The following is a 27425-nucleotide window of genomic DNA, read 5'->3' as shown; positions in this document are numbered from 1 at the left end:
GTAGGTACTTATCCACTACACAACTATAGGCAAGATTTCAGCCCAGACTTTTAACCCTTAAACTACTACCTACTGAGGTGCTTGGATGGCACTCTTTAAGTATAATCTTAGCCCAAAGGGAAGACAAAAACAAAGCTAACACCCCAGCAGGAATAACCTACAGAGGCAACCCAAGAGACCACATTACTGAATCTTTATGGAACCATCTCAAACATTCCACCACACAGGTTTCTAAATCCTAAGGTTTTTTGCAATCTAGAGCCAACAAATGCAGGTGGCTTACTTTCACAAGCAGTAGTTGCTCCATTATGATCTCTGGCCAGAACACCCTCTCCCCTTTAAGCTGCCTCCTTTCCAGGATGTGACGAGGCAGTGACCTTCAGCCTGGGGTATGTGGAAATGGATCCTTTTTTTTAAGAGGGGGTGCAGAAGGAAAGGGGATGCCAAGCAGGCCCTGCACCCAGCCTGATGTGGGGTTCGATCTCATAACCCAGAGATCATGACCTGCACCAAAATCAAGTCAGACACTTAAGTGACTGAACAACCCAGGTGCCACAGGGAATGGATCATTTTAAAGGCATTTCCAGACATTAGAATCTTCTTTCCCTACCATTTGCCTGAGGACCAATCTGTAGTCAAAGCTTCAAGCCTGCTCATCCCCTCTCCATTCACAATGAGCCTTCTCTCACAGAACCAAAGGCAGCAGCTCCACCATCTGAATGTGCAATAGCACAAAATTAGCAAGGGACCCTCCAAATACAAAGTGCATGTTGTTAACAATTCCTTTGCCGGTCAGGTGATTTCCATTTATTGTAAATAAAATTGGAGTAATCATTTGCTAAAACTGGCAAGCCCAGACTTAATCACCCACGGAAACAAGGCAGTTTGGAACTGCTCCATCCCACTGAGATGTACTTGGTCACCAAAAGGTATAGCTTCTATGTTTTGCCTCCAGTTTTGCTGCACAAGTATGAAAAGCTGAACATCAGTTAAGAATCAGTATACAAAAATAATAAATTAAAAAATGAAATAAAAAAGAATCAAGTATACAGGGGTGCCTCGGTGGCTCAGTAGGTTAAGCCTCTGCCTTCGGCTCAGGTCATGATCTCAGGGTCCTGGGATCAAGCCCCACATCGGGCTCTATGCTCAGCAGGGAGCCTGCTTCCCTGCCTACTGGTACTCTGTCAAATAAAATCAATCTTAAAAAATATAAAATTTGCAATGATTAGACGTCTTTAAAAATCAGCATATATCCCTGTTAAATTCTGCCAGGCAGCTTAATTCACTAGAAATTTTATCTTCTGCTGTTATTTCAACATGAGAATTTATGTCTACTTTGAAATCTGGGGGGTTATGTCAAAAGGTCTGAACAATGTTAGCGTTAAGTCTGAGAATATAGAATATAGTGTGCTCCATACAGTATGCTGTGCATAAAAACAGCCTAAATTCCTCACTGAAGGACTGAAGTAGCAAGGGTATAGGAGAGAAATTATTTCACTCTAGGTAAACTTTACGTTCACTATGGGTATAATTGATAGTTACCATGGGACTCTACTTACATCCCATGATAATAACCCTTGTTTAACAGCAAAAGGAATCCCATGAAAGCTCATGTAACTTAAGTGCCAAACTGGATGTTCAACCACCAAATTCAATCCAAAATAAAGTACCCAGAAGACTCAAGCATAAACTGCCCCATGAGAGGAATTTTATTGATGCCAGTACTTTATTTCCATCTTAAAAGACCAACTGCAACCAAATGAAGTGAACATAACCTCAAGATTTTACTGTCTTCATAATATAAAAATATGAAGTTTAGAACTGGATCACCTGGCCCTGTAATGGAACAGAAAAAAAAAGTGAGTTTTTTTTTAATTTTGCAAAGAACCTCTACTCTCTCAAGTACACAATTATCCCCCTAAAGGGATCACCTCCTTTTAATTAAGTCTCCTCATTATCCCTCTACTACTCATGCCAAAACCAACACCAAAACCATTATACCAAAACCTCATACCTTCAGCTATGGATCTACTTATTTTTATGAGGATTGCCCCGTTCCGGATTCCACCATCAGTTAAGTGGAGAGAAATGTTCACCTCACCCAACAGGAAAGATTGCACCCTTCCACCTGCAATTATATACCTTTCTCTTCTTATCTCCTCCCAGTTCAAAATGTTTGCATCTCTTAATAGCCAGCATTCTCTTAGATCTGCAATTGGGCTCAACACATTCAAGCCTCAGCACAATCTTCTTTGTAGTTTTAGCCTGGAAAAAATGAAGTCAATCCTTTCATAAATCACTGCAGAAAATCTTTCTTCAAAACGGAGGACTGTTGGGTTAAGTACTACTTAAAGGGAAGCTTTGCAAATGACAGTTTTAGCAATTTGTCTTTAGCTATGGGGAGAAAACAGAAATGTGAGAATCAGTGCATTTAAGAAGAAATTTAATAGCAAAGGTAGATCATCTAATTGCCATCAAATCCTCTATTCCCATCAAACACCCTGAAGAGCTTCTTTCCAAATGGTCATTTATCACACCACCTTGAACTTGTGGCCTTTCACCAGCTCTACATACTTGTATTCCCCACAAACAAAAATGGGTCAACCAAATCCCTGAAACCATGAACTGAACACAACTTTCTCAATAAGCAGAATTTAATAATTGTTACTTCAGATTTATCAATTCTCTAGAGACTACCTAAAATTATGTCTACAATTTATGTGTATTCAACTGTATCTATTTAACTCAAGGTACAGGAATCAACTTTTTAAGACTACTCCTATAATCAGAATTCTACTTCTGCCTATTCACAGTTCTCCAAAAAACCAAAGCCTAGGCAAAATCTTCCCACCTTCTAAAGAAGTTAGCCAAATGCGAAAAGGCAATCTTTACCACCTTGAGCTCAAACCATTTATGGCACCTAAATGAACACAACTGTTATTCCTTAGTACTTTCTGGCAGGAGGCTGAATGAGCAAAGCACCAAAAGAAATGCTGTGTTCACAGGAATGCTGTTCCAGGCACTATGTACTTTAAGGGGCACCAGATCACCTAGGGCAGAACAGAAACTCATTTGGCCTGGATGAGGACAGGAGAATTCAGAAGTGCAGTGGAAGGCTTACATGATGATTTTAAGAACTCTGAAAGCCTCACGAGATTGGTTGCAGTATGCAGGCTTCTGAACTGAGAAGCAAAGTAAGAGAGCAATTCTCACTGCAAGCAAGGGCTGAAGATTCACTAGGGTATGAAAGGTAACGAAGAAAGGATTCACTGGTGTACTGAAACTTCAGTCCTTGGGAAATTAGAGCACATTCCTCTTAACTTAATTTTGCCTCTTCAAAAAGGTTAGGACAAAAATAATAAAACACCAAGATATTGCAAGATTGTAGACTAGAGTCTGACTAGAGTCAGACCGGGGTTGCGCTCATAGCTACACTGCCTCCTAGATGGGTCACTGCAGGTAACGTAGGGAATCGCTGAAACTATGAAAACACACACCTGTACTGTATTTAGGCTAGAGAAAAATGCAAAGTCTTTACTACAGAAGCATGTCAAATGGTAATTACTACTAACCTTTTTCCGGAAAATAGGCTTCGTCTGCCCACCATAGCCACTCTGCTTCCTATCATAACGCCGCTTTCCTGGAAGAATGAGGTTATTTGTTACAACATACCAAAGATAATCACAACTGCCACACGAAGTCTTCTTACACGTTTTATCTTGGGTTTTCCAGCAGAAAAACAATACCCAAGTGGCAGTGAGGGACGGGGCACGGCACGGTGTATGTATTCCACTAGTTCCTGAATAATTAAAACCAAATTACATACAGGCCGTCTTACCCTGGGCATAAAGAGAATCTTTTCCTTTCTTGTACTGTGTCACTTTGTGGGGTTGGTGCTTGCCACACTTCTTGCAGAAAGTCCGGCGGGTTTTAGGAACGTTCACCTAGTAAAGAAACCGTTCAGAACGAGCAGCGTTATCAGATACCCTTTGCACAACGCCCTTAACGACCCAGCCGAACCTAAGACCTCCCCCGAAGGCTCGACTCTCAGTCCTCACGAGCACACACCACCTGACTAGAAGGTGGTACAGCCGCCATGTGCTTCAGGTCCAGCGGCCTTCACTGGGCCCCGAAGTGGAGAGCGTGCATGTTCCCTCCAACCCCGGCTTAGTCTACCTCTTTGATCCCATCACTTCATTTCCTGACCCCGAAGCCCAGTGCCTTCGGGGCCGATCCCAGCAGCGCTGGGTTTCTTTGGTACAACGAGTCCGCGAATGGACCTAAAGCCAGCCTGGGTCGGCCTCCGTCGAAGGGGGTGGAAAGATTAAGCTGGATGTTACCAGGCCCGCTCCCCAAATCCTACCATGTTTGCGAGAGCGCAATCCACACAGAAAGAAAGAGACGTGCCCGGAAACGGAAGTATATAGGAGGTTTCTGGTCGCTCTTGCTCATGGGAGTGGCGAGAAGGACCATAGAGTCTAAGGCTCTGTGAGCACCGCCCTCTGGCGGCTGAGAGGACTCGCTTCGGAGCCGTGGATAGGAGCTTAAGGAAGGGCTAGGCCTGAGGCCGATCCTATCTTTGACCTGGGTCAGGTGCCCAAGCTTTGCAGTTCTTCCTCACTTCATCGCTTCTGGCGGACGCCGCTAGGGAGCAGCGTTGAACGAGGGAAACAGTGCTCGTTCTAGACCTTTGGGCGTCCCTGTCCCAATCTCCGAGGGAAGCGAGGACTAGGATCAAAGGGAGGAGCCCTACACACCCAGGTTCTGTTACTGTTTCATATCAAGGACACTGGGACTATTTTTGACAGGGAACTACTGGTTAACTGAAGGCTTGGAGGGAGCCAGTGCTCTAATTCATTTATCACATGGCTGTTTGGATCATCCCACAAATGTTAATTGAATTCCTATTCTGTGTTGGGCTGCTAGGGCAGGGACACGGTAACAAAATAATCAGTCTCATAAATTTATAATTAGAAAGTACTTTGTAAAACAGTATGAAGGATCGGCATTCAAGCAGCCCCCTTTTATTGAAGGAACAAGTTGGCTGCCCTGAAACGTGACAATGAAATTGTTCAGCTCGCACAATAACAATCAACAGGCCAAGAGATAAAAAAAAAATATCCAGCATCTCTTCCTTTCCCTGCATACCTGGCAGAAGTCATGTGCTAGGTTTCAAGAGTGTAGCAGAGAAAGACTGCAGGGTACTGAGTATTTAAAATGGATTGTCTCATAAAATTCTCACAGTAACTCCAGGATGTAGGTGGTACTATCATACCCATTTTAAAGATAAGAAAATTGAGGCCGTAGGATCATCAACATTTTGCCCACTGTAGATAGTATTTAGTGGAACCAGGACACAAACACAGGTGATCTGATTCCAGAGCCTGGGTTTCTTTACCATTATACAGTATGTCTGTTGTGGCCTGGAAATTATAATAGTTAACAATTACTGAGCACTTAATATATACCAGGCGTTTTCCTAAACACCTCATCTACTACCTCTTGTAATCCAAACCACCCCATGCACTGTGTGCCATTACTAATATTTAACAGGTGAGGAAACTGAGGCACAACACAGGTGTTTATTTCGTGGAGCTGGAATTTCATCCCAGGTAGTTTCTAGCACCACAGCCTTGCACCTAACCATGTCATCACACAGTGCAACCAGGGTAGAGGTTGATGAAGAACTGAGCAGGGACTCAGGAAGGGGTACCAGTGATTAGGGGCTAAGGAACTATGAAAGCCTGGGGTCTCCTGCTTGCATAATTCTCCAGGAACACCCAGGGGTCCAGAGCTGACTCTCAGATTATCCCCTTTTTGTTGGGTGGTCTCTGGGAAGGAGATAATGAAAACAGTACCCCTACCTGCTACTACATTTCCTAAAAGTTTCTTTGCCGGACAGCCAGCCCATAGTTTCAGCATATTCTTCTCTTTGGGCTCTTAGGCAGTCTCACTGGACTTTGAGGGGCTTCTAGAGGCTTTTGATGTTAGTAACATGGAATTATGAAGACAGTGAACATGGCCCCTCTTAGTCAACCTTAGATCTTTGTATCACACCTTGTATGGCATGGCTTTGGCTTTGATTCCCTTCACTAATCCTGGTCTGTGTTTTGGACATGCTCCTGCTCATTAATTTTCCCTAACATGAGGCGCCAGAACTGAACACAGGAGTCTAGATATGGCCTGACCTTGCAGAGTAGGTGGCCTATTTACTTTCCTCTATCTAGATATTTTACAGGAAGCCTATTTTCACCTTGGATTTTCTGGCAGCCATGTTACTGACATGACGTTTCTCTTCATTACTATCAGCAAAAACCTCTGAACCATTTGCACAAATCCTACTGCTATTCCACCTTCACCTGGAGTCTTTTAAAGTTCAGTTCAGTGCCCCATTACAGGACATGACCCTTAGCTCTGGTAAAATACACTTGCTCTTCATACCAGGTGATCAAGATCTTTTTACAAACTGATTGCTCTGGTTCCATCACCCAGTCTTGCCCCCGAGAGCGTTGTAGCATTCACAAATTAGCTAGGCTACTTTCTGTATCTTCCTCAAAGCTCATTAGGAAAAATGTTAAGCAGGATACTACCAAAACCAGAACCTTATATTACCTTGGAACTCTTTTGAGGTGACACTAGGCCATTTATTTGCACTATTTGGGTGCAGCCCTTCGATCATCTAGACAAGTGTGTTAAGGAAGGGCTCGTGGGAAGATGGTTAAAAAAATTGCCTAGGTCTATCTTACCCTATCCCCTGTCCCATTCTCCCTTGTCCAGATCCTCCACTGTATGCCTATCAATTTCCAATCTCCACCCCAAGATGGATCTTGTGAAGAGATGGGCCAGGTGACAACAGTGAGCATCTGACTGAAGAAAGGGGGAGGGAAGGAAAATGTCTGTGATGGCGACTCTCAGACAGGAGACTAGAGCAGCTGTTCAGAGGTGGCTAGTAAGACGATGTATGTTGTCAATGATATAGTGAGATCATGCAAGACTTATTGCCCATCTATCTTGTGCAGATGTGAGGATTACCCACTCTACCATTCCTACAAAATGCTTTAGAAAAAAAAAAAAACACCTTGTTGTCTTAAAAACTCTGACAGACAGACTTCTGGTGAGATCTGTGATCTGTTCCTATGTTAAGATCCAGCACCTGGGGGCGAGAACATGGCCATGCCCCCTGTGTCAAGGTGGGCTTGCAGACCAGTCAGCCGGGGCCATGCTGCCATCCTGGTCGGCAGCCACGACCAGCTGCATTTTCTAGGAGAAGGCTCCGAGAGATGACTATGGCTAGACATAGGCTAGGAAGTAGCTGAGGACACATTCGGGCTTTGAGGGACGTGTTTACTTGGGTTCATGGGTTTACAGAGTTAAAGAGAAAGGTGTACATGAAGAGTTAATCCCTGAGGCCAAATTTGAAAGGGAGAAAATCAACATCCACAGAAAATGGGGAAGGGCACAAGTCTTTGTGTGGGCTTACATTCAGACATTTTTATCTGTAGGGGGAAAAAAGGCTTTCTTAGAAAATGACTCAGCAGGGGGAAGTCTTGTCTCTACCTCTCTCTCTCAGGTTCTGCACTTTGGGGTCCCTTTTGTGAGCACCCTCCATCTTTCCTTATCAAGAGTAACGGTGTGACCCCCCAATGTCCACTGCCTTCAAGGACAGGAGGCTCTGAAGACATTCTCCCTCATTAGACCCTTTGTTTTGTCTTTGCAGGTCTGCATTTCTTGTCCTTCCTCTAAGTCTCCGCTCTCTGCTGATTATCCCCACAGATCTTTAGGGTACCAGGTCCCTTTACCTTGGGGAGGTCAGCATGGTGACCTGTTTGCCAACCCAGCCCCATCTAGAGTCTCAGTGGCCCCAGTAATGTTGAGCAGAACACTTTCAAGAGCACATTCAAGACAGGAGTGTCAGAGGTCCCAAGCAAATGAAGGGCGGGGACAGTTGGGGGTTGGGTGGGGGGATAAGGACAGCAGCAGGGAACCAGATACCATGCTGCTGAGAAGAAGAAAAAAAAGGCATTGGTTTAAGTCAGGAAACAAAAAAAGGGAACTGAGTGGCTGTGAAAGGGTGGGGTTTGCTCAGACTGTCCTTCCTCTCTGGACTGTAAGAATATGTCTCCAGGGCCAGTGTCTTCTGAGATCGAATTACACCTTCAAAGTCCTGGCATCTCAATGCATCTGGGAAGCTACCTGCATTAAGTCAGGACTGAGGTGGGTCTGGGGTATGGCAAGGGCTGGGCAGCCGCCGCAAATCCTTTTCATGGGGACCGCCCCCCAAGGCAGGAGAGAAAGCATGGCTCGTGCCATATAGTCTTGCCCGAAAAGGAGGCTGACAGAGGGTAGCAATGTCATCAGTGCAAGGCCCTGGCAGCCCTTCCCGATGATCAGAAGGGACTGAAGGGTTCCTTCTGAGTCAGGTTGTGGGGGGAAGAAGAAGAGCAAAGAGGGACATGAGGGTACCACTGGAACAGGTAGCAACTGTTGGAAGTGGACACCCTTGCAAACCTTGGCAAAAGAGGAATCTTGGCGATGGCAGGAGGATACAAATGTGCCATTTGGTCAAATACTGCCTGAAGATGCAAAAGGTAGATTTGTGTCCAGAGGCCCTTAGGAAAAGAAAATCTAAGAGGCACATTGAGAGAACAGTAAAAGCTCACGTGCCTTTGTAAACTGGGGAGAAGCCCAGGCTAACCCTGGGGGGAAGTTGCCTGCCATGGGCTAATTCGGGCCGTTGTTGCCAGGAGCAGAGCTGGCTTATTGGAAGGATTGTGTGTGCCAGCCTCGTGGTGATGTGGGTGACAGACTGGGCCAGAAGAAATTAGCCTCATCCTCAGCCCAAACAGTGGGGCTGACCCCTGAGGTCATGGGGCCAGTTTTTCCTATTAGCACTGCCTGCCATGTGCACGGCTTTCTTTTGTCTTCATCATTTCTCCTCTTCCTTTCTCTTCTCTCCTCCTCTCCTTTCCCCCCTCTCCGTCCCCTTACTCCTTTTTCTCCCCCTACTCTCTCTACTTGTATTCCATCTTCCTATACACCCTCCTTTTATCTCGTTCATTACCGCATTCCCGGGAATAGGTTCAGAGCTTAATGAACAGTTGTTGAATTGCATTAGATTATTCCTGCCCTTTCCTTTCCCTTTCTAGTACCTTCCCCATAGGATTGTCATGAATAGTAACTCTGTTAATATATACAAAACGGTTAAAGCCTGGCAATTGTAAGTGCTAATATCTCCATGTTTGCTCTGATTTTTATACTGCCTGAGCGGCTCTGCCTAGGGCAGATGGTGTGGCATGTAGAATAAAAGTGGTTGGTGGCCCTGATCAAGACATCCTTGGATGAGCTATTAGACCTCCAAATGGAATCCTGGTCCAATTTCCTTTCTTATTTTATTTTTATTTTTAAAAAGATTTTATTTATTTGTTTGTCAGAGAGATAGAGTACAAGCAGGCAGAGAGGCAGGCAGAGAGAGGGTTGGGGGGAAGCAGGCTCCCTGCGGAGCAAGGAGCCCGATGTGGGACTTGATGCCAGGACATTGGGATCATCACCTGAGCCAAAGGCAGCCACCCAACCAACTGAGCCGCCCCGGCATCCCCAATTAACTTTTTTAAAAAGACTTTATTTATTTATTTATTTGCCACAGAGAGAGAGAGCACAGTAGGGGGAGTTGGAGAGGGAGAAGCAGGCTCACAGCTGAGCAGGGAGCCTGATGTGGGGCTCAATGCAGGGCTCGATCCCAGGACCCTGGGACCATGACCTGAGCCAAAGGCAGACACTTAACTTACTGAGCCACCCAGACGCCCCAGTCCTGGCCCAGTGTCCTGATCACCCAGTTCTCCAAGCTCCAAATCTCTATGGCATGTTGTGGGTTTCCAGACGCAGAACAGCAGCAAAGCCCAGAGGTGGGCTCTATAAAGCTGAGGGACTGTCCTCTGTACTGTTAGCTGTGTTCTAGCTCTGCTCCTTCCCTCCTTTTGCATGCCAAGCCCCTGAAACCAGGGTGCTATAGCCTCTTGGGAGCCTCAGTTATTTGATAAAACAATGCCATCCTCCTAATAAGCCACAAAATGCAAATACTCATGGAACCTAAAACATTCAACCAAAACACTATCCCTTAAGGCTAACCCTGTTTGCTCTGTTCTGACCTCCTTTATAGCCAAACTGTTTAAACTGTTTGTGTTAAAGCCCAAATTCTGTTGCTTATGGCCAGTGATGTGTTTGTCTGGAGCCCTTTGTGAACTCTTTATGGTGAGAAACAGTGCAATTTTCCATCCACTTCAAGGGTCTCAGTGCAATTTTAAATTATCATCACCATGATATACTATTTCCATTTGAACAAATCTCCTACAGAGACTTTCCTTTCAGCGGACTCAACCCATACCAGGAAGTGACTTAGGTGTAAGGGGAAGACATGCCTTTTGAAAACAAGTTCAGATGTTCTCCAAAAAGTTGCCAGATCCCTGCTGCTGTTTGCCCAAAGATGCTACGCTGAGGCCAATTGCTAACTCCTGGGAATAAGGGAGAGCTAGAATTTTCAGTGAGGCAGTATTCAACAAGAAGCTAGAAACAAGACATTGACCTAATTCACTCCAAAGCTGCTTGGTTATGCAAATGAAACCATCAGGGGAGGGAGAGAGAGAACTCCTCTGAGGACCCTGAAACAAATAGGCCACGTGTGACTTTCAGTTTCTATAGAGGTTCATGTGCACTGACACAGGGTGTTTGAAACACAAAATCCTTAATCCCAGGCTTTCCTTCTTACTCTCGGAGAAGCATCAACCAGATGCCCTGAGAGTTAATGTTGCTTATCTGAACGTCAAGCTCATCTCACAGCCTTGCATCCCTAAAAACAATAAACTATAGTCAATTAGCTCATCCTTAGAAGACAAGATTCTAGAGAGTCAAGATAAGTTAAATTTTAGACAAGTTGTAGGTTGGAATACACTGGAGTTCCAGATCACTGGCTCAATGAAAAAGCAGACTAGTCAGCAATAAAAACAGAGTGAAAAAACTGACTAGAAATGGAGCTGAAAATAAATAAAGGAATGGGAAAAGCAGACTCTCAAAAACTGCTGTCTGGAGTGGAAATTGATAAAATACCTCTGGAAACTACTTTGTCAATATATTTCAAAATGCAAAATGCACGCAATATGCCCCAAGATTAATGCCTTTGCAAAATGAGCTTGTAATTGAGATTTTCTTTTTAATATTCTTATCCTTGAAACATTTTTTATAATTAAATGTGTTCATTTACTATTGAAAGAGAAAACACAGCATATGTTTAAGCCAGGGAAAACAAAAACTGAACCTAAAGAGAAGGCCAAAGTGCCTCTCAAGTCCAGAGCTAAAAATGGACACCACAGGAGTCACCCTCAGAGCAGAGGGACAGTGCTGAAAGTATTACCACCAGTCTGATGCTGAGTGCAGACTTCAGATTAACCATCTGGCTCTCATGGTCAATGTTAACATGACAAGAAGCTGAAGAAGAACCAGAGACCCAAGACCTCTTAGAGAGGACTGCAGGAGGTGAGAAGTTCCCTGGGAAACACACAGCCAGAAAACTGATTTTGGCTGGAGGGCCTCACCACAAATTTGGTCACCTGTTACACTGACCATGAAGTTTATCAAATAATGACTAGAGCTTCTTGGGAATTTAGCAAGAGTAATTTGGTTTCTTTGTTGCTATGGTTATATTCTAAAGAAGATGTCTCTTCTGGTTCCCAGGCCAAGGAATTCTCAGTGAAAATCTCAATCGGAACCTGAGAGATGCTTCTTGGGACTGAGAAGAGATTCGGGGAGAAGCTAAATTTAGCCCATCATACCTATTCTAATTTCAGACAGTTGCTAATTCTGCCAGATTCCATAGTAAAACTTCAGGAAGACAGGACTGAAACGGGAACAAGGGATAACACAAAGCACATAGGCCAACAGATAAGCCAGACCTGGGTTTGCCACTTCGTCTGAGTAACTGAGAATTCATTCTGAGAGTGGAAAACCATGATCACTTGCACAAGGATGTGCACAGCAGCATCACTTATAATTGAAAACAAGCAATCTGAATATCCATCAGTAGGAGAATGGACAAACCAAATGTGATGAATTCATCATACAGAATACTTTAAACACATAGAAATAGTCTAGAGCTACGAACATAAATAAATCATAAACTATTATACTGGGAGGGGCACCTGGGTGGCTCAGTAGGGTAAGCATCCCACTTGTGATTTCGGCTCAGGTCATGATCTCATGGGTGGTGAGATCAAGCCCCATGCAGGGCTCCACACTCAGCTGGGAGTCTGTGTGGGATACTCTCTCTCCCTCTGCTCCTCGCCCCACTCACACCGAAGTGTGTTCTCTCTCTCTCTCTCTCTCAAATAAATAAGTAAATCTTTCTTAAAAAATTATACTGAGAAGAAAAGCAAGCTGCTGAAGAATATGTGGCTCAGTGGGTTAAAGCCTCTGCTCATGATCCCAGGGTCCTGGGTTCGAGCCCCGCATTGAGCTCTCTGCTCAGCAGGGAACCTGCTTCCTCCTCTCTCTCTGCCTGCCTCTTTGCCTACTTGTGATCTCTGTCTGTCAAATAAATAAATAAAATCTTTAAAAAAATGTTAAACATGCAAACCAAACTAAATATCTTTTGTGGATATTTATATATGCAGTAATAATGTAAAAACATGCCTAGGAATGATAAACACCAAATTCAAGATATTGTTAACCTCTGAGGAAGGACGGGGATTGGTTGAAGAGGAGTATCCAAAGAGGTTTTGACTCTATGGGTAGTATTTTATTTCTGAAAACACCAGAAGCAATTATGGCACAATGTTAAGACTGTATTAGAGCTTGGTGAGTACCTGAGTGTACTGTTCTTCTCTATACCATCTATTTGCAACATTTTATAGTGTAAAAGAAAATACATTTGATCAAAATTTTGTATTCACAGGATGCAATAACAACCCTAGGGACAAAGAGTGGATGGGTGTTTCACCTAATCTTATGCTTTTATCCCATCAACAATGAAAAGAAATCCTGAAAAGAAAACAGCAAGTAACACCAGTTAGGATCTCCTTGTGGAAGATTTAAAAGAAAACGTAAGAAAATCTGGCATGACTAAAAAGAGTCCACATGTGGGAGAAGGTACAGTTGACAGTTAACAGGGCTAAATCATCCTTTTTACTTGGAGGATTATTGCAGAGGAAAATGCTCCAGGACCCTGCAATCTCTCTCATCCCCTGAATTTACCACCATTTCCTCTTTTGCCAAATGTTCCTAGAAGATGCAGAGGGTCTCTCCCAACTACTCTTTGATGATAACCATGGGGGATTACAGGGTGCTGAAGTAGATAGCATCAAAACTCATTGAAGGCAAAAAAATAATAATTATATTCATATAATATGAATATATATATATATATATATATATATATATATGCCTTATATATCCGGGAGGCAATGAGGTAGGTATCACAGAAACAGCAAGGGCTATGGAGTCATAAATGGATGAGGTTGAGCAAGTCACACAACTTCCATGAGTCTCATTTTCTCAGCTCTGTGTTGAGAGAAATAAATGAAATAATGAGTATAAATAATGAGTATAGACTGCACTGAAAGAAACACAAGTTTCCTCCCACTCCCTGGGGAGAAAACCAAATAGATAGGCTCTGGGCAATTGAGTAATGCTTTAAAGGAGAAATAAAGAGAGAATGATATTTCTTGGATATTCTGGCTAAGTAGCTATCTGAACTATGACTGACTGGTTATTTCTAACTAGCATCTCCAGGACTCTTCCCAATGATAAACAGTCTGTGCAGTCTTCTGAATTTTGCTCTGGTGTTGTCCCTGATAGTGTTTCTCTTAGCTTGAGCAATGATAGGGCCAAAGGCCAAATGATAGGACCAAAGGTTTAGTTTACTGATCCTGCAGGTGCTTTTTGTATCAATTCCTTGGCATAGTGAAGTTTGTTAGATGTTTGAGCTCTTACAAGCATTCTCTTTATGAATTCTGCTGCTCCACAGGGAGCTGGGAGGCTGCAAATGTGGCTACATGAAAATCCTTGCATTTGTAGTATAATAAAGAGAACATTTTAATGCTGGAATTCTGTATTTTAAATGAAGAGCTCTGTGTTTTTCTATTATTTTTCTTCCTCTTTCTTTATATGAACAACTCTGTGTGTGTGTGTGTGTGTGTGTGTGTGTGTGTGTTAGTGTGTGTGTGTATAATATTCATGTTACTTCTGGTTTCCACCCCCACCCCCACTGTCTGAGTGAAGTGGAGGGTCAGCCCTCACGGTGCGTCCTTTGTGGTCAAATTGACTGTCAGCTGCTGATATGGTTAGAAAAAAATTTAGAAACTTCCACAAATAAGTTGCAGCTGCCCTCCAGTGCAGAGGGTCCATCACACACCAACCTTCAGGAAGACATAAAGACAGATTCACCTCCTTTCACATTATATTGGTGGATGGATCGGTGATGGCTAAGAAGGAACTACCACATTTTCAGGCTGTGTGTCTGGACTGGATCACAAGGAATTAAGGGGAAAGCAGTCAAAGAAGGGGCAACCAGACCTTGGAAATCCTGGCAATCCTTTAACTCAATAGTCTAACCGTAGAGGCCATTTCACCCCTTGCTCTGAGGGGTGATGGCTATTGAGAGACTCGCTTACTTCCTCATACTTAGACCAGCACTGAACCCTAACCCAATAGACACTTGAAAGAGAGGAAGGCGTCCTCTTGTACAAACTGGATTTGTTCTAAAAGAGAAAAAGAGCAGAGGCAGCTTCCAGAAGGACCTATCTTATAGGAAGTAAGAGCAGAGGCCAAGACTAAAGCGGATGCTGGGACAGAGCAGGGAATGTGTCCATCAAGAGCTTGCAACAAAACTGAAGGTAAAATGATGGGTATGCTTTATTCAGCTAACAGAAAGAAAACTGGATGTAGTTTGTTGGGAGGCTTCTGATCCAATTTACTGCTCATGCTACTCACTTTCATTAAGGCTTTATTTTTTCCTCTGTAATCGGAGTCTTTTTGATTGTGAAGAGGTACTCAATCGGAATTCACTGTGGGAAAAAAATGGTATTGTTACAAGGATCTCTATAAGTTAACAGTTCTTGAGAATACAGTATCATTACTTGGTTACCACTACTTCTGAATAATTGAATAATTTCAGGTTTGACAGAAATCTCTGTGGGTGTTGAGCATTAGAAAGTCCTTCGGTCTTATCAGTTCGTCACTCCTGCGGGAGACCATTTAAACCAAGGAGTCAGGGAACTGTGTGGCAAGGTGTGGGAAGAGGTACGCTCCGTGGCCTAATTTTTCTCAAAAGATCATTTATAAACCATTGAATGAATCCAGCACCAGAAGAGAGTTGCATCAACATGGTGAATAAGTGGCAAAGTGATCATTCTGAACATCCCTGGTGTTCCTTTAACCTATTTTTAATGTCTCCCCAGTATGGTAATAGAATTTTCTACACCACAGGAAAGAGCAAAATAACGGTGCAGATAGCCTCAGACTTTGATAAAAACCACTCCCTTGCTTCCCTGGTGTGAGCAATAATCTGTGCTTGGCAGGTAAAAAATGATGCTGACTTTATTTATTCAGAATCCACGGTGCCACCAGAAGCACAAGGAGTTTAGATTTACAAAATGCCATCTATTCCCCCCTTAAGAAAAACCCACATGTAACAAAATTTGAGGTGAGCTGGTGATTTTTTCAATACTTACTTAGTGCCCCATTTTGTGACAGTATTTATGTTTTCACTTTATCTTTCTAAGGAAGGTTTGGAATTTGTACTATGCAATTGTGCATAAACTTTAAGTGAATAACTAATAAGAAGCATGTTTTGCGTGAATCAAAAGAGCCAGTGGTGATTTTTCATAACTTTCTTTGCACTTCTGTACTTCAGTTACCTAAACTGAGTCTTTCTAGAGTATTGTGAGTTTAGAGAGGGTAAACAAGTTACTTTTTGTAAATAATCAGAGATGGCATTCATAAGAGCAAGACAGTTACATCACTTCTGTATGACAATGTCTACAAGAACCAATCTAAGAAAAAAAGGAGAGGAAAAACCAAAACCAAAACCAAAAACAAAAACAACCAATAACTGCCTCCCTCAAAATTGTTTTTCAGTTTTAGAACAAAGCTTGTATCCTTTGTAGCTCAGCCAGTGGCTGATGGGCAAAATTGGTTGGGCGGCAGTTAGTATACGTCCATAACTGCAGGTGCAGCCTCCATATTCTTACTAGACCCCTGGGTTACAGACCCGGTGGGACACTGTTTGAAAAACTGCATTCACTGTCTAGGAAACTGGGAACTGAAAGTCCAATATCTGCCTCAGTGGAATTCTAGCACCTGCATTGTCCCTTCTGGGGATATCAGAATCAACAGTTGCACTGAGACTTTTGCTGTTCACAGATCCTGCACATACAATAAAGGGTGGTTAGTATAAAATGGCCTCCAGACATTACCAAGCACACAGGTACATGGCCTTTGACTCCAGAGCATTCCATGATCTTATACAAAAAACCAGTGTACATGAACTCACGCTGAACCCATCCTCCCTATTCAATGCGCATCTATTACACCTGAAGACTGGCCGAGATGGAGGCTGTGGAAGAAGGATGTGAAGGTAGGAGGAAGGCTCTTCATTAGCTTTGCACGATTCTGTTCCATTTGAAACTAAGTGGCCAGGCTGAGGGGAAACCAGGAGGGATGAGGATTTATGTGCTGGGTGCTCAAGAACTTTCTTTATCAACAGCACACAAGTGAGCTCCAGGAAGAAGCTATGGCTGCCGTGATACTGGAGAGCATCTTTCTGAAGCGATCCCAACAGAAAAAGAAGACCTCGCCTTTAAACTTCAAGAAGCGCCTCTTTCTCTTGACTGTGCACAAACTTTCCTACTATGAGTATGACTTTGAACGTGGGGTAAGTTTCTCTGCTGTGAAACCTGAGTATCTAGGATTTGGCCTTAGATCTTCCTTGAGGAGGTAGATAACTTTTTGGTTGGAAGAGGGAGGTGGGTAGGGACCTAGGTCTATTTCAAACTCAGAAAAATGTTTCCTAGCCTAGAACTAACTGCAGGCACACTGGAGCAAAAATTCAAAGGTGCTAAGAAGCCATGGGCAAGGAGGGGGGAATCTTACCATTGGAATCTTACAGTTGGTGATCATTCATTAAATATTGTTGAGAAGGAAATCCAAGTCTCAAAAATTATTTATTTTTTATGGTAAAGGCACACACAGTCATCCACTCTTCTATAGTATTTGCCCTCTATCTGGTAGTCAAGGAAGTTTAGATTAATAGATCTGGAAGTGTCCTTGCTCCCCCCCCGCCCCCCCCCCAATGGCAGGTCCTGATGGATAGGGTGTGGGTGTCACTTCACTATGTTGAATGATTAGATAACAAAATCTAATTATCTGGTTGCTTAGTCACTCCTAATCTTTCTCCATTTTCTTCCTCATTCTCTTTCTCAGAGAAGAGGCAGTAAGAAGGGCTCGATAGACGTTGAGAAAATCACCTGCGTTGAAACAGTGGTTCCTGAAAAAAATCCTCCCCCTGAAAGACAGATTCCAGTAAGTAGAGCCCGTTGTCAGAGCAGGAACAGGTGGTGAGAAACTTAGAACACTTCAACTCTCTGTAAATAAACCTGTGATGCTGTGCAATGTGTTAAAGCTCCCTCACAAAATTCTTCACTCTGTTCTTGGTTATACTGAGTTTCAGCATTTTTCCCCCAGATGCAGAACAACTCACTTAATGTTGAAAAGTTCTAATACCAATTTTACGAAGACATATCAAATTTTCTCTCTTTTTTTTTTTTTTGGAAGGATTTTATTTTTAAAAAGGCATCTCCAGACATTAGCAGAAGGAGAGGGAAAATATGGGGGTGAGGATTGGAGGGGGAGACAAACCATGAGAGACTATGGACTCTGGGAAACAAACTGAGGGTTTTAGAGGGGAGGGGGGAGAAGGGTGGGTGGGCCTGGTGGTGGGTATTAAAGAGGGCACGTATTGCATAGAGCACTGGGTGTTGTACATAAACAATGAATCTTGGAACACTACACAAAAACTAATGTTGTATTGTATGGTGACTAACATAAAAAAATAAAATTATTTTTAAAAATAAAAAATAAAATAATTAAATAAAAGGAATCTCCACAACCAACGTGGGGCTCCACCTCACAACCCTGAGATCAAGAGTCACATGCTCCACTGCCTGAGCCAGCCAGGAGTCCCAATATGTGAAATTTTCTTTTCTTTTCTTTTTTTAAAGATTTTATTCATTTATTTGGCAGACAGAGATCACAAGCAGGCAGAGAGACAGGCAGAGAGGGAGTAAGCAGGCTCCCTGCCGGGCAGAGAGCCCGAGGCAGGACTCGATCCCAAGACCCTGAGATCACAACCTGAGCCAAAGGCAGAGGCTTAACCCACTGAGCCACCCAGGCGCCCCTGAGTCATGAGATTCTTTAACAACTCACTCTTGATTCTCCTCTCATTTCTCAGAGCCTCTCCAAGGCAAAATGCCTATGGATTTCCGAGTTGAGTCTTTTAAAAATATAATTTATTATTTTTTCCTAATTACAAGAGTAGTGTGTACCTATTTTGGAAACTCTAGAAAATACAAAAAAGCACAATGAAGATGATAAAATCATGCATAATTCCATTATTCAGTTAGAAATGACTAATGTAGGGCGCCTGGGTGGCTCAGGTCATGATCTCAGGGTCCTAGGATTGAGTCCCGCATTGGGCTCTCTGCTTGGCAGGGAGCCTGCTTCCTTCTCTCTCTCTCTGCCTGCCTCTCTGCCTACTTGTGATCTCTGTCTGTCAAATAAATAAATAAAATCTTTAAAAAAAAAAAAGAAATGACTAATGTATGTTGGTATACAGACTTACAGTTGTTTTTCTCCACTTGCAACACATATGTTCACACTAATATGTATATTATGTATTTATTTTTGTAAAGTTTATTTACTTAGGGGACACCTGGGTGACTCAGTTGGTTAAGCATCCAACTCTTTGTTTTGGCTCCTGTCGTGATCTCAAGGGTCCTGGGATCCAGCCCTGTGATGGACTCCAGGCCCAGGCGGGAGTCTGCTGCTTGAAGATTCTCTCCCTCTGCCCCTCCCCCCCACTCGCACCCTCTCTTCCACTCTCTCTCTCATCTAAAATAAATAAATAAATATTTTAAAAATGTTATTTAAGTATTTTTACACCCAATGTAGGGCTCAAACTCAGGACCCTGAGATCAAGAGTCACATGCTCTTCCTACTGAGTGTGCCAGGTGCCCCTATGTACTTAGGTATTTAAAACTTAGAATCATACTACACATCTTGATTTGTAATGTACTTTTTCAATTTAACAATATATGGAAATGTTTCCCATGACAATAAATAATCTTTAATAATGTGATTTTAATGGCTGTGTGGTATTCTCTATTATGAATATACTGCAATTTGTTTAACCAATCTCTTACTATTACATATTTAAGTTGTTCCAACTTGATATTATAACCACACTGAGAACATCCTTGCATACATCTTTACGAACTTTTGCTATTCTTTACCTTATAATAACTTCCTAGAAGTAAAATATTGTTCTTCTCTTTATTAAATCTGCACAATTTGGTTATGTTTATCTTTTTATTCAATTTTATTTTCTAGCAGTGTGATTTAAATTTTATACACTTCTACAAGCTATACATGAGAGTATCTCTATTTCTCTACATTCTTTCCATTACCAGATATTTTATATGTTTGTTAATTTGACAGCCAAGAAAAGTGATATTTCATTGCTGACTTATTTTTCAATATTTGGTTACTCATAAGGTTGAACGTTTGTTTATATGTTTTACAGTTCATTTATGTTTTTCCATTTGTGAATTGCCTGTTCATTTTTTGCCATTTTTCCACTGAAATGTTTACCTTATTGCTAGTACTTTTTAAGAGATCTTGATATAGGGGCGCCTGGGTGGCTCAGTGGGTTAAAGCTTCTGCCTTTGGCTCTGGTCATGGTCTCAGGGTCCTGGGATAAAGCCCCGCATTGGGCTCTCTCTGCTTAGCAGGGGACCTGTTTCCTCCTCTCTCTCTGCCTACCTCTTTGCCTACTTGTGATCTCTGTCTGTCAAATAAATAAATAAATAAAATCTTAAAAAAGAGAGATCTTGATATATTAAAAGAATCAATCCTTAATTATAATACATGTTGAAAATATTTTCCCTAGTTTTTCATTTATCTTTGAACTTTCTTTATGGTGTTTTTTAATTGTTCATTTTTACCATTCTGGGTTTTAAAATCTATGTCATCAAATTAGTTCATCTTTTCTTAATGAGTCTAACCTTTAGCATTATAGTGGGAAGTCTTGTCTCCCATAAAATTATATATAGTCATTTATTTCTTTTCTCTGTCCACTCATTGTCCCATTTTTATATTAAGCTTTGAATCCATCCATTAAGCTTTTGAATTTACTTTCATGTATGGTGTGAAATAGCCCCCCCAACACACACACACACCAGAAGTAGTGGTAACCTCCCTTTCCTCGATAGTTTGAGATGCCTGAGGTTTTTTTTGAACACGTATGTGCTGGATCTTATGGACATGTGTCCCTACTGGGTTAAAGAAAGCAATCTCTAATAATTAGCATTGTCTAGGCAGGAAATTCTTCTGGAGCGACTACAGAGGACTCCCAATACCTAAGGAAAACCAAAAAAGAACAATGCATCAACCAATAACTATGCTTTCTTTTTTAAGTTTTTATTTTAATTCTAGTTTGTTAACGTGCAGTGCTATATTGGTTTCAGGTGTACAATATAGTAATTCAACAGTTCCATACATCTTCCTGTGATCATCACAAATGCACTCCTTAATCCCCATCACCTATTTAACCCACTCACCCACCTCCCCTCTGGTAAACATCAGATTGTTCTCTATACTCAAAAATCTGTTTCTTGCCTTGACTCTCTCATTTTTTCCTTTGCTTGTTTGATTTGTTTCTTACATTCCACATACGAGTGAAATCATATGGTATTTGTGTTTTTCTGACTTATTTCATGTAGCATTATATTCTCTAGCTCCATCCATGTTGTTGCAAATGGCAAGATTTCATTCTTTTTAATGGCTGAATAACATTCCATTGTATAAATATATCACATTTTCGTTATACTTTCATTAATTGATGGACATCTGGGCTGCTTCCATATCTCGGCTCTTGTAAGTAATGCTCCTGTAAACGCTGGGGTGCACATATCCCTTTGAATTCGTGTTTTTGTATTCTTCGGGTAAGTACCTATAGTGAAATTTCTGGGCCATAAGGTAGCTCCATTTGTAACTTTTTGAGGAATTTCCACACTGTTTTCTACAGTGGCATATGCTTTCATCTTTCATTGCAGAGAAGGGGTGAAGAGTCCAGTGAAATGGAGCAGATTTCAATCATTGAAAGGTTCCCTTACCCATTCCAGGTAAAGTGTTTTCTCTCACCAGCTCTCAAAGGTACCTGTAATGTAATAATTAGTGTTGGGGTGCAGGGCACAGTGAAGAATACTAGGTCCCAGTGAACAGAATTTGAGGTAGACAAGGAAGCTGAAGAGAGAAATGAGACTGACATGGGCTAAGACTGTTTTCTTTTCTTTTTTCCCTATTTAACATGGTACCTTTTAGTCCCTACACCTCAAAGAGAATCCATAATGGCAGTAATTCTATTATAGTGTGTCTTGTCTATGGTAACTGCATTGAGAAAGATGCTTTGTTTGTTGGGTGAGCATTTCACTTCCTTCTGGTTCTGCCTATCTGTCTAGTGGTGGTCATGTGGATTGAAAAGACAGAAAAGGAGAGGGAAGGAGTAGTTATTAGGAAGTTCGGTATGGGGAAGGCTCATTACATTACACATAAACCTAAATTCTATTCTAGTCTGAAGTAACTGAATAGCCACATAGACATCTGTTTCAGAGATGCACTGTAACCCATGAAGGAGAGTAAAGCTTCATATTCAATCTACAATTTGGTTTGCTTGTGTCCTAAAAACTCTGTAGGTCACATGTTGTGAACATAGCAGCCTCTGCAAACAGTGAAAGCCAGAAAAGGAAGTGGAAAGTCTCAGGGGAGGGGGCTTTCTGTCATGGATTTATGAGCACAGCTAGATTAAGAACCAAAGAGAAAAATGTGCAAGGATCTTGTTCATGTCCCTGACTATATCAAAGTCGACAAAACCTGTGAAGGAGGAGTGTTTTAGACATAATTTTTACTACCGTCTTTCAACAAGATGTTGTTTGGTTGGGCTAGTGGGTAATGCCAAATACCAGATAATTCAAATTAATTTACATTTGATTTCAGAATCCAGTACGTAATGTCTGTTGAGTCTGTGAGGATTAGAACCACATGTTTCATGAACCTCCAGAACGCCTAACACAATGCCTTGTACGTGTGAAATGTTCAAAAAATTACTGCCTGTTTGATCTGAAGGCAATGCTTAATATATATTTTTCTCTTTTTGAAGTAGATATATACTTTACTCTTTTGTGGTTTCAAACTTGGTTTGTTTTGGCAAGGGGAGGCCACTAGGCAGTAGGAGAAAAAATTGCCATAAGTTAAAATTTTGCTTCATACTATCCAAGTGAATAACCCTCATCTACCAAACAAGACTTAAGTTATACAAATCATTACTTCCATTTCTCTTCTATACAAACTCAAGTTTTAATAAGATCATAAAATATTCTTTGTTGAATAAACACAAATCCTGTCTCCACCAAGGCTGGGGGAAATATTATGAACTAAGTTTACACACAAACTGAAACATAAGTCATGAGGATCTGGGACTATTTAAAAAGCTAAGAATTTCTAAATCCTACAACCCTGGATACTGACATAAGACCCTACCTTTCTTTGTTTTCCACTATGGATATACAAAATTGTAGCTTAAGATTAGTTCCTTCAAAGACTTTCTTCTTTCTTCTGAATCCTAACTGCTGAAGTCTGTGTGTCCATTGCTTCATTCAGGTTGTGTATGATGAAGGGCCTCTTTATGTCTTCTCCCCAACTGAAGAACTGCGGAAGCGTTGGATTCACCAGCTCAAAAATGGTGAGAACTACTTGGAAAAGAAACTAGTTTCCATAGAAAGAAGGGAATAAAGTGGGGAGGGAGAAAAAGAAGAGAGGAAGGAGAAAGAGACACGGATGGAGGGAGAAGGAGAGGGAAAAGAAGAATGGATGGAAAAAGGGAGGTGAGAGAAAGGAGAAAGAGAAGAGGCAGAAGGGAAGGAAGGAAAGAGAGGAGGGAGGGGGAAGGAGGATGACAGAGAGCAAGGATGGTAGAATGCATTTTCTCCATTATTAGTGATACAATTGAGTTTCATATTCCCTTTTATGAATAAAATATAATGTGCTAGACTTAGGGTTTCAACCCAGTTCTACCACTATCTCTCTAGGGCAATTCTACAATTGTAGGCACCTCTATTTCTCTATCTATAAAACAGTCCCACACTTTACACCAATTTTGAGGGTGGTGTGGTGTGTCATTCAATGGTCATTGCAATATTTCAAGTCCTAAATATAAAATACCTAGTTCCGGTGATTAGATTATCATAAAAATGCTTGAAGTTACAGTGGGGAATATCCTTCCAAGCCCTCTCCCACCACAAATAAACTGGGTGACCTCTGGAAAGTAGGCCAAGGAGCTTCTTCCAAGGCATCATTTCTTCTTCTGAAAGAGAAATCATAACAATGTCTGCCATACCTACCTCCAAGGTTGTCCGAATGATCCAATGAAGTAATGTGTGTGAAAGCCATAGAAAACTGTAAAACACTGTACAGGAAAGCACTGTATATCTCTTCACTGTGGCTAAATATTTTCTAAGGAACATGTTCATGTTCCTTGCTTTGTGAGGACTTAAACTTGAACACAGTTTCAGCACTTGACATAGCCCATACACTGTGCTGAGATAAACTTGACTCTAAAGGCTTGCAGCACAGGATGCATGCAGACATATTTGTGTGTATATATAGCCACATGTCAAGTGACTGAGAGATTAACTGGTTGAGTTGACATCAGGAAAGGCTGCCTAGAGAAACAGGAAGGATGGCAGACTGATAACAGCATGGTTGGGTTATTGCACGACAGCCCTTTGTCTTAACATTTAGATTCTGATATTCAGTGGTTCACTGTACCACCCTTATTCACTCCCTTGAATGCAAGTCTGATTGGCCAAAATAAACATCACCAAATCTTTCGAGCTGAAAGAGGAGAGGAGAAAGGAAGAAAGGGGTCATTTATTGAATCCTTGCTACATGCCAGACACTGAGCTAGATATCTTACATTTATTATCTCATTGAATTCCCACAGCTACCTTGAGTTCAAGACAATCGTATAGTAATTACTAATTACTCACTTAATGAGCACTTAGTATGTTCCAGGCTCAGTGCCCACTGTTTCAAGTATACTAGCTTTTAATCCTCACAATAAGCCTATGAAGTATGTATCATTCCCCTATTTACAGATGAGGGAACTGAGGTTCAGAGAGGTTCAGTAACCTGCTCATGGTCACACTCAGAGACTTGCAGAGAGGTGAAGCCTGGGTCTTCACCACATCCCTTTGTCTGTAGGACTCCAGAACCTAAGCTTATTGCCTAGGTCATGCTGCTTGGGTGTTCTCAAGTCCAGAAAGTACACCTGTAGTTGGCTGCAAGATATTCTAGAGGAAGGCCATGTTGAGATTGCAAATTGGTGCTATCTTGTGCCACGAAGTCCAATTCTTGGCATGTTTTAAAGTAAGAGGCCTGCTTTAGCCCTAGGGGTACAAAACGAGTACACAGAGGGCCTGTATATTTGCACTTCCTTGATTTTCTTCACAGTGTGTCATACAGTGCCTTGCATACAGAAAGGGAGCATATCTGTTGTATCAACAGATATTTCTGTAAGGGTAAACAACCACCATGGGTAGTTGGGCTCCATGTTGATGGACAGCTAGGATTTAGTTTGGAGATAGGGGATGATGGGACATACTGAGGGAGAACCAGAAAAGAAAAAAAAAAATGTAACATGTGCAAGTTAGTAACTCCTTTACACTTAAACGACGAATTTCAAAACCAGTCATAGATTAGCCTAACAAATACTTCTAGAGTGCCCTCTACATTCAAGGTATGAGCAATGACAGAGGATAAGAATATTCAGCTTGTAAACTTGGTTTACTGACTCAAATGGCAAACCTATCATTCTGGTTATACACTATTATTAAAGTTCACTGGGCAGGTAAACTTACAACAGTAAAAATAAAGCCAAAACAAACAGAAAACACCACCCTTTCAACTGGGTTATGAGTGTGGATGGTTAGTGTGGGTTACAGTGCAATGTCGCCTTCTCTCTCTTGCATTTGACGGAAGGCATTTCATTTCCAGTTGTTCTAGACCTGGGTGTGTGTCTTGTTGAGCCTGCCTGGGCCAACAACATGACCCAAAAAGGAAGGACCTTGCAACAAATACCACAGTTGCTAGGAGATTTAGGTGCAAGTTCTAACAACACCAGAATGTCCCCAGGTGTTGGCAATGCCAGTCATGAACTAATCTAGCCAGCATAAAATCCTACTCCGGGGTTGAGTTTTCCTACTGTAGGATGAAATGCACCAACTACAAATCACTAACATGAGAAGGAGACTTCATCAGGGTACTGGCTACATCTGCAGGGGTATTAGCTATGAAAGTACATGAGGGAAACTTCCCCAGTCCTGGATCTGAGCCTCAGGATGCCTGGGTGGTTCGGTCGGTTAAGTGGCTATGTTGGGCTCAGGTCATGATCCCAGGAGTTTGGGATCAGGTCCTGCCTCAGGCTCTCTGCTCAGCAGGAAGTCTGCTTCTCCCTCTCCCTCTGCCTTCTGCTCCCTCTGCTTGTGCTCTTTCTCTCTGTGTCAAATAAATAAAATCTTTACAAAAAATTTTTAAATAAAAATAAAAAAATAAAAGTAGGGCTTCAGGTGCCCCATATCCAGCTGCCATCTTTTTTCAGTGGCACCTTCCATGCAGAGGTTGCATCCCTGAGGACGTAGCCATGCACTCTCTTCTTCCATTTCCTTGAACACAGCAGTGCACACTTTTAATGGTATAGCACCGCAGATAGGTGTCTGCATTTGCTCTAGAATCTTTCTTTGGTCAAGCTCAATAGATGCTCTCCAAATTGTAATATCAAAAATAAGCAAAGGGCGTGAGCTCACCAATAATGAAAGAGGGGCGTTGGCAAAACTCCAACAACCAGTATAGGGAGGACTACTTCGTGCATGCCTGAAGCAGAGTTTCAGCCCATCAAGTACTTAGGATATGTGCACCAACCATTAATATTCCCAGACAGGACTGGCCCTCTGCATCAGTGCAGTAGTCTTTCCTGGCGCTCTCACTTGGACACAGTGGTGGTCAGCTTGGGTTGTTAATAAAAAAAAATACCATAGACCAAGTGGCTTAAACAACAAATATTGATTTATCACAGTTCTGGAAGCTGGGAGTCCAAGTTCGGTGTGCCAGTGGGTTTGGTTTCTGGTGAGAACTCTCTGCCTGGCTTGCAGAATGGCTACTTTCTCATATGCCAGAGAGAGAGAATCTCTCTCAAGTCTCTTCTTATAAGGGCACTATTTCCATCATGAGGACTCTGCTCTTATGACCTAAGTACCTCCCGAAATCTCCATCTCCTAGTACCATGACATTGAGGGGCTTTATCATATGAATTTCGGGGGTGGGAGGGACACAGTCCATGACAAACACTCTACTTTGGCAATTCTCACCTAAGTAGCTAGAAATACCAGCTTTGGATTGGGCAACAAAAGGAAAAGGTGTCATCTTCAAGGGACCTCTTAAGAGGCAGGCAGTATTTGGGAACATAGGGTGAGCTCCTTATGATCTGCTGGAAGTAGAGAGGGCAGAAAGCATTATGTGCCCTCATTAGCTTATTCGCATACCTTAGTTTATCAGAGTAGCCAGGGGTTGATGAGGAATTCTTGGCAGATCAAAAACAAAAAAATGAAATCTTGCCATTTGCAACAATGTGGTTGGAACTAGAGGGTATTAATGGTAAGCAGAATAAGTCAATCAGAGAAGACAATTATCCTATGATCTCACTGATATGAGGAATTTGAGAAATGAGACAGAGGATCATAGGGGAGAGAAGGGAAAAATGAAACAAGAGGAAACCAGAGAGGGAGACAAACCATAAGACACTCTTAATCTCAGGAAACAAACTGAGGGTTGCTAGAGGGGAGATGGCTGGGAGGTTTGGGGTGCCTGGGTAATGGACCTTGGGCAGGGTATGTGCTATAGTGAGTGCTGTGAATTGTGTATTACTGATGATTCACAGACCTGTACCCCTGAAACAAACATTACATTATATGTTAATTTAAAAAAAAAGAAATTCTTATATACAACCCCCCAAAAAAAGAGAGAGAGAGAGAGAAACAATTCTTTACAGGTCT

General features: G+C 42.1%; 2 protein-coding genes across 7 annotated transcripts in view; one reads left to right on the top strand and one right to left on the bottom strand.

Annotated features, from left to right (window-relative positions):
- Window positions 1–1686: 1686 nt before the first annotated feature.
- LOC101694119 (60S ribosomal protein L36a) lies at window positions 1687–8265 on the bottom strand. Its single transcript, XM_045085345.1, has 6 exons — window positions 8194–8265; window positions 4364–4543; window positions 3839–3944; window positions 3573–3640; window positions 2143–2265; window positions 1687–1836 (listed from the first exon to the last, which is right to left on the bottom strand). Exons 1-6 carry the CDS (start codon window positions 8263–8265, stop codon window positions 1816–1818), a joined length of 570 nt encoding a protein of 189 aa, XP_044941280.1. The 3' UTR covers window positions 1687–1815.
- The window catches only part of BTK (Bruton tyrosine kinase), a 32304-nt gene continuing 12944 nt past the window's right edge, over window positions 8066–27425 (top strand). Inside the window, exons 1-6 of one of the 6 annotated variants that reach the window (XM_004777151.3) lie at window positions 8066–8214; window positions 12941–13088; window positions 16751–16918; window positions 17467–17565; window positions 21375–21443; window positions 22978–23059. In XM_004777151.3, the coding sequence (XP_004777208.1) occupies window positions 16778–16918; window positions 17467–17565; window positions 21375–21443; window positions 22978–23059 (391 nt within the window). In that variant the 5' untranslated portion in view covers window positions 8066–8214; window positions 12941–13088; window positions 16751–16777. Of the gene's footprint in view, window positions 8215–12940; window positions 13089–14229; window positions 14880–14934; window positions 16622–16750; window positions 16919–17466; window positions 17566–21374; window positions 21444–22302; window positions 22399–22977; window positions 23060–27425 lie in introns of those variants that run through there. The other 5 variants (XM_004777150.3, XM_013048195.2, XM_004777149.3 and 2 more) reach the window with 5 other exon arrangements.

Source organism: Mustela putorius, unplaced genomic scaffold (assembly GCF_011764305.1).
Source record: "Mustela putorius furo isolate JIRA1106 unplaced genomic scaffold, ASM1176430v1.1 tig00000842_pilon_pilon_pilon, whole genome shotgun sequence".
Classification (NCBI taxonomy): domain Eukaryota; kingdom Metazoa; phylum Chordata; class Mammalia; order Carnivora; family Mustelidae; genus Mustela; species Mustela putorius.
Note: the sequence above shows the minus strand (reverse complement) of the source record. Positions and strands in the feature narration are given on the sequence as shown.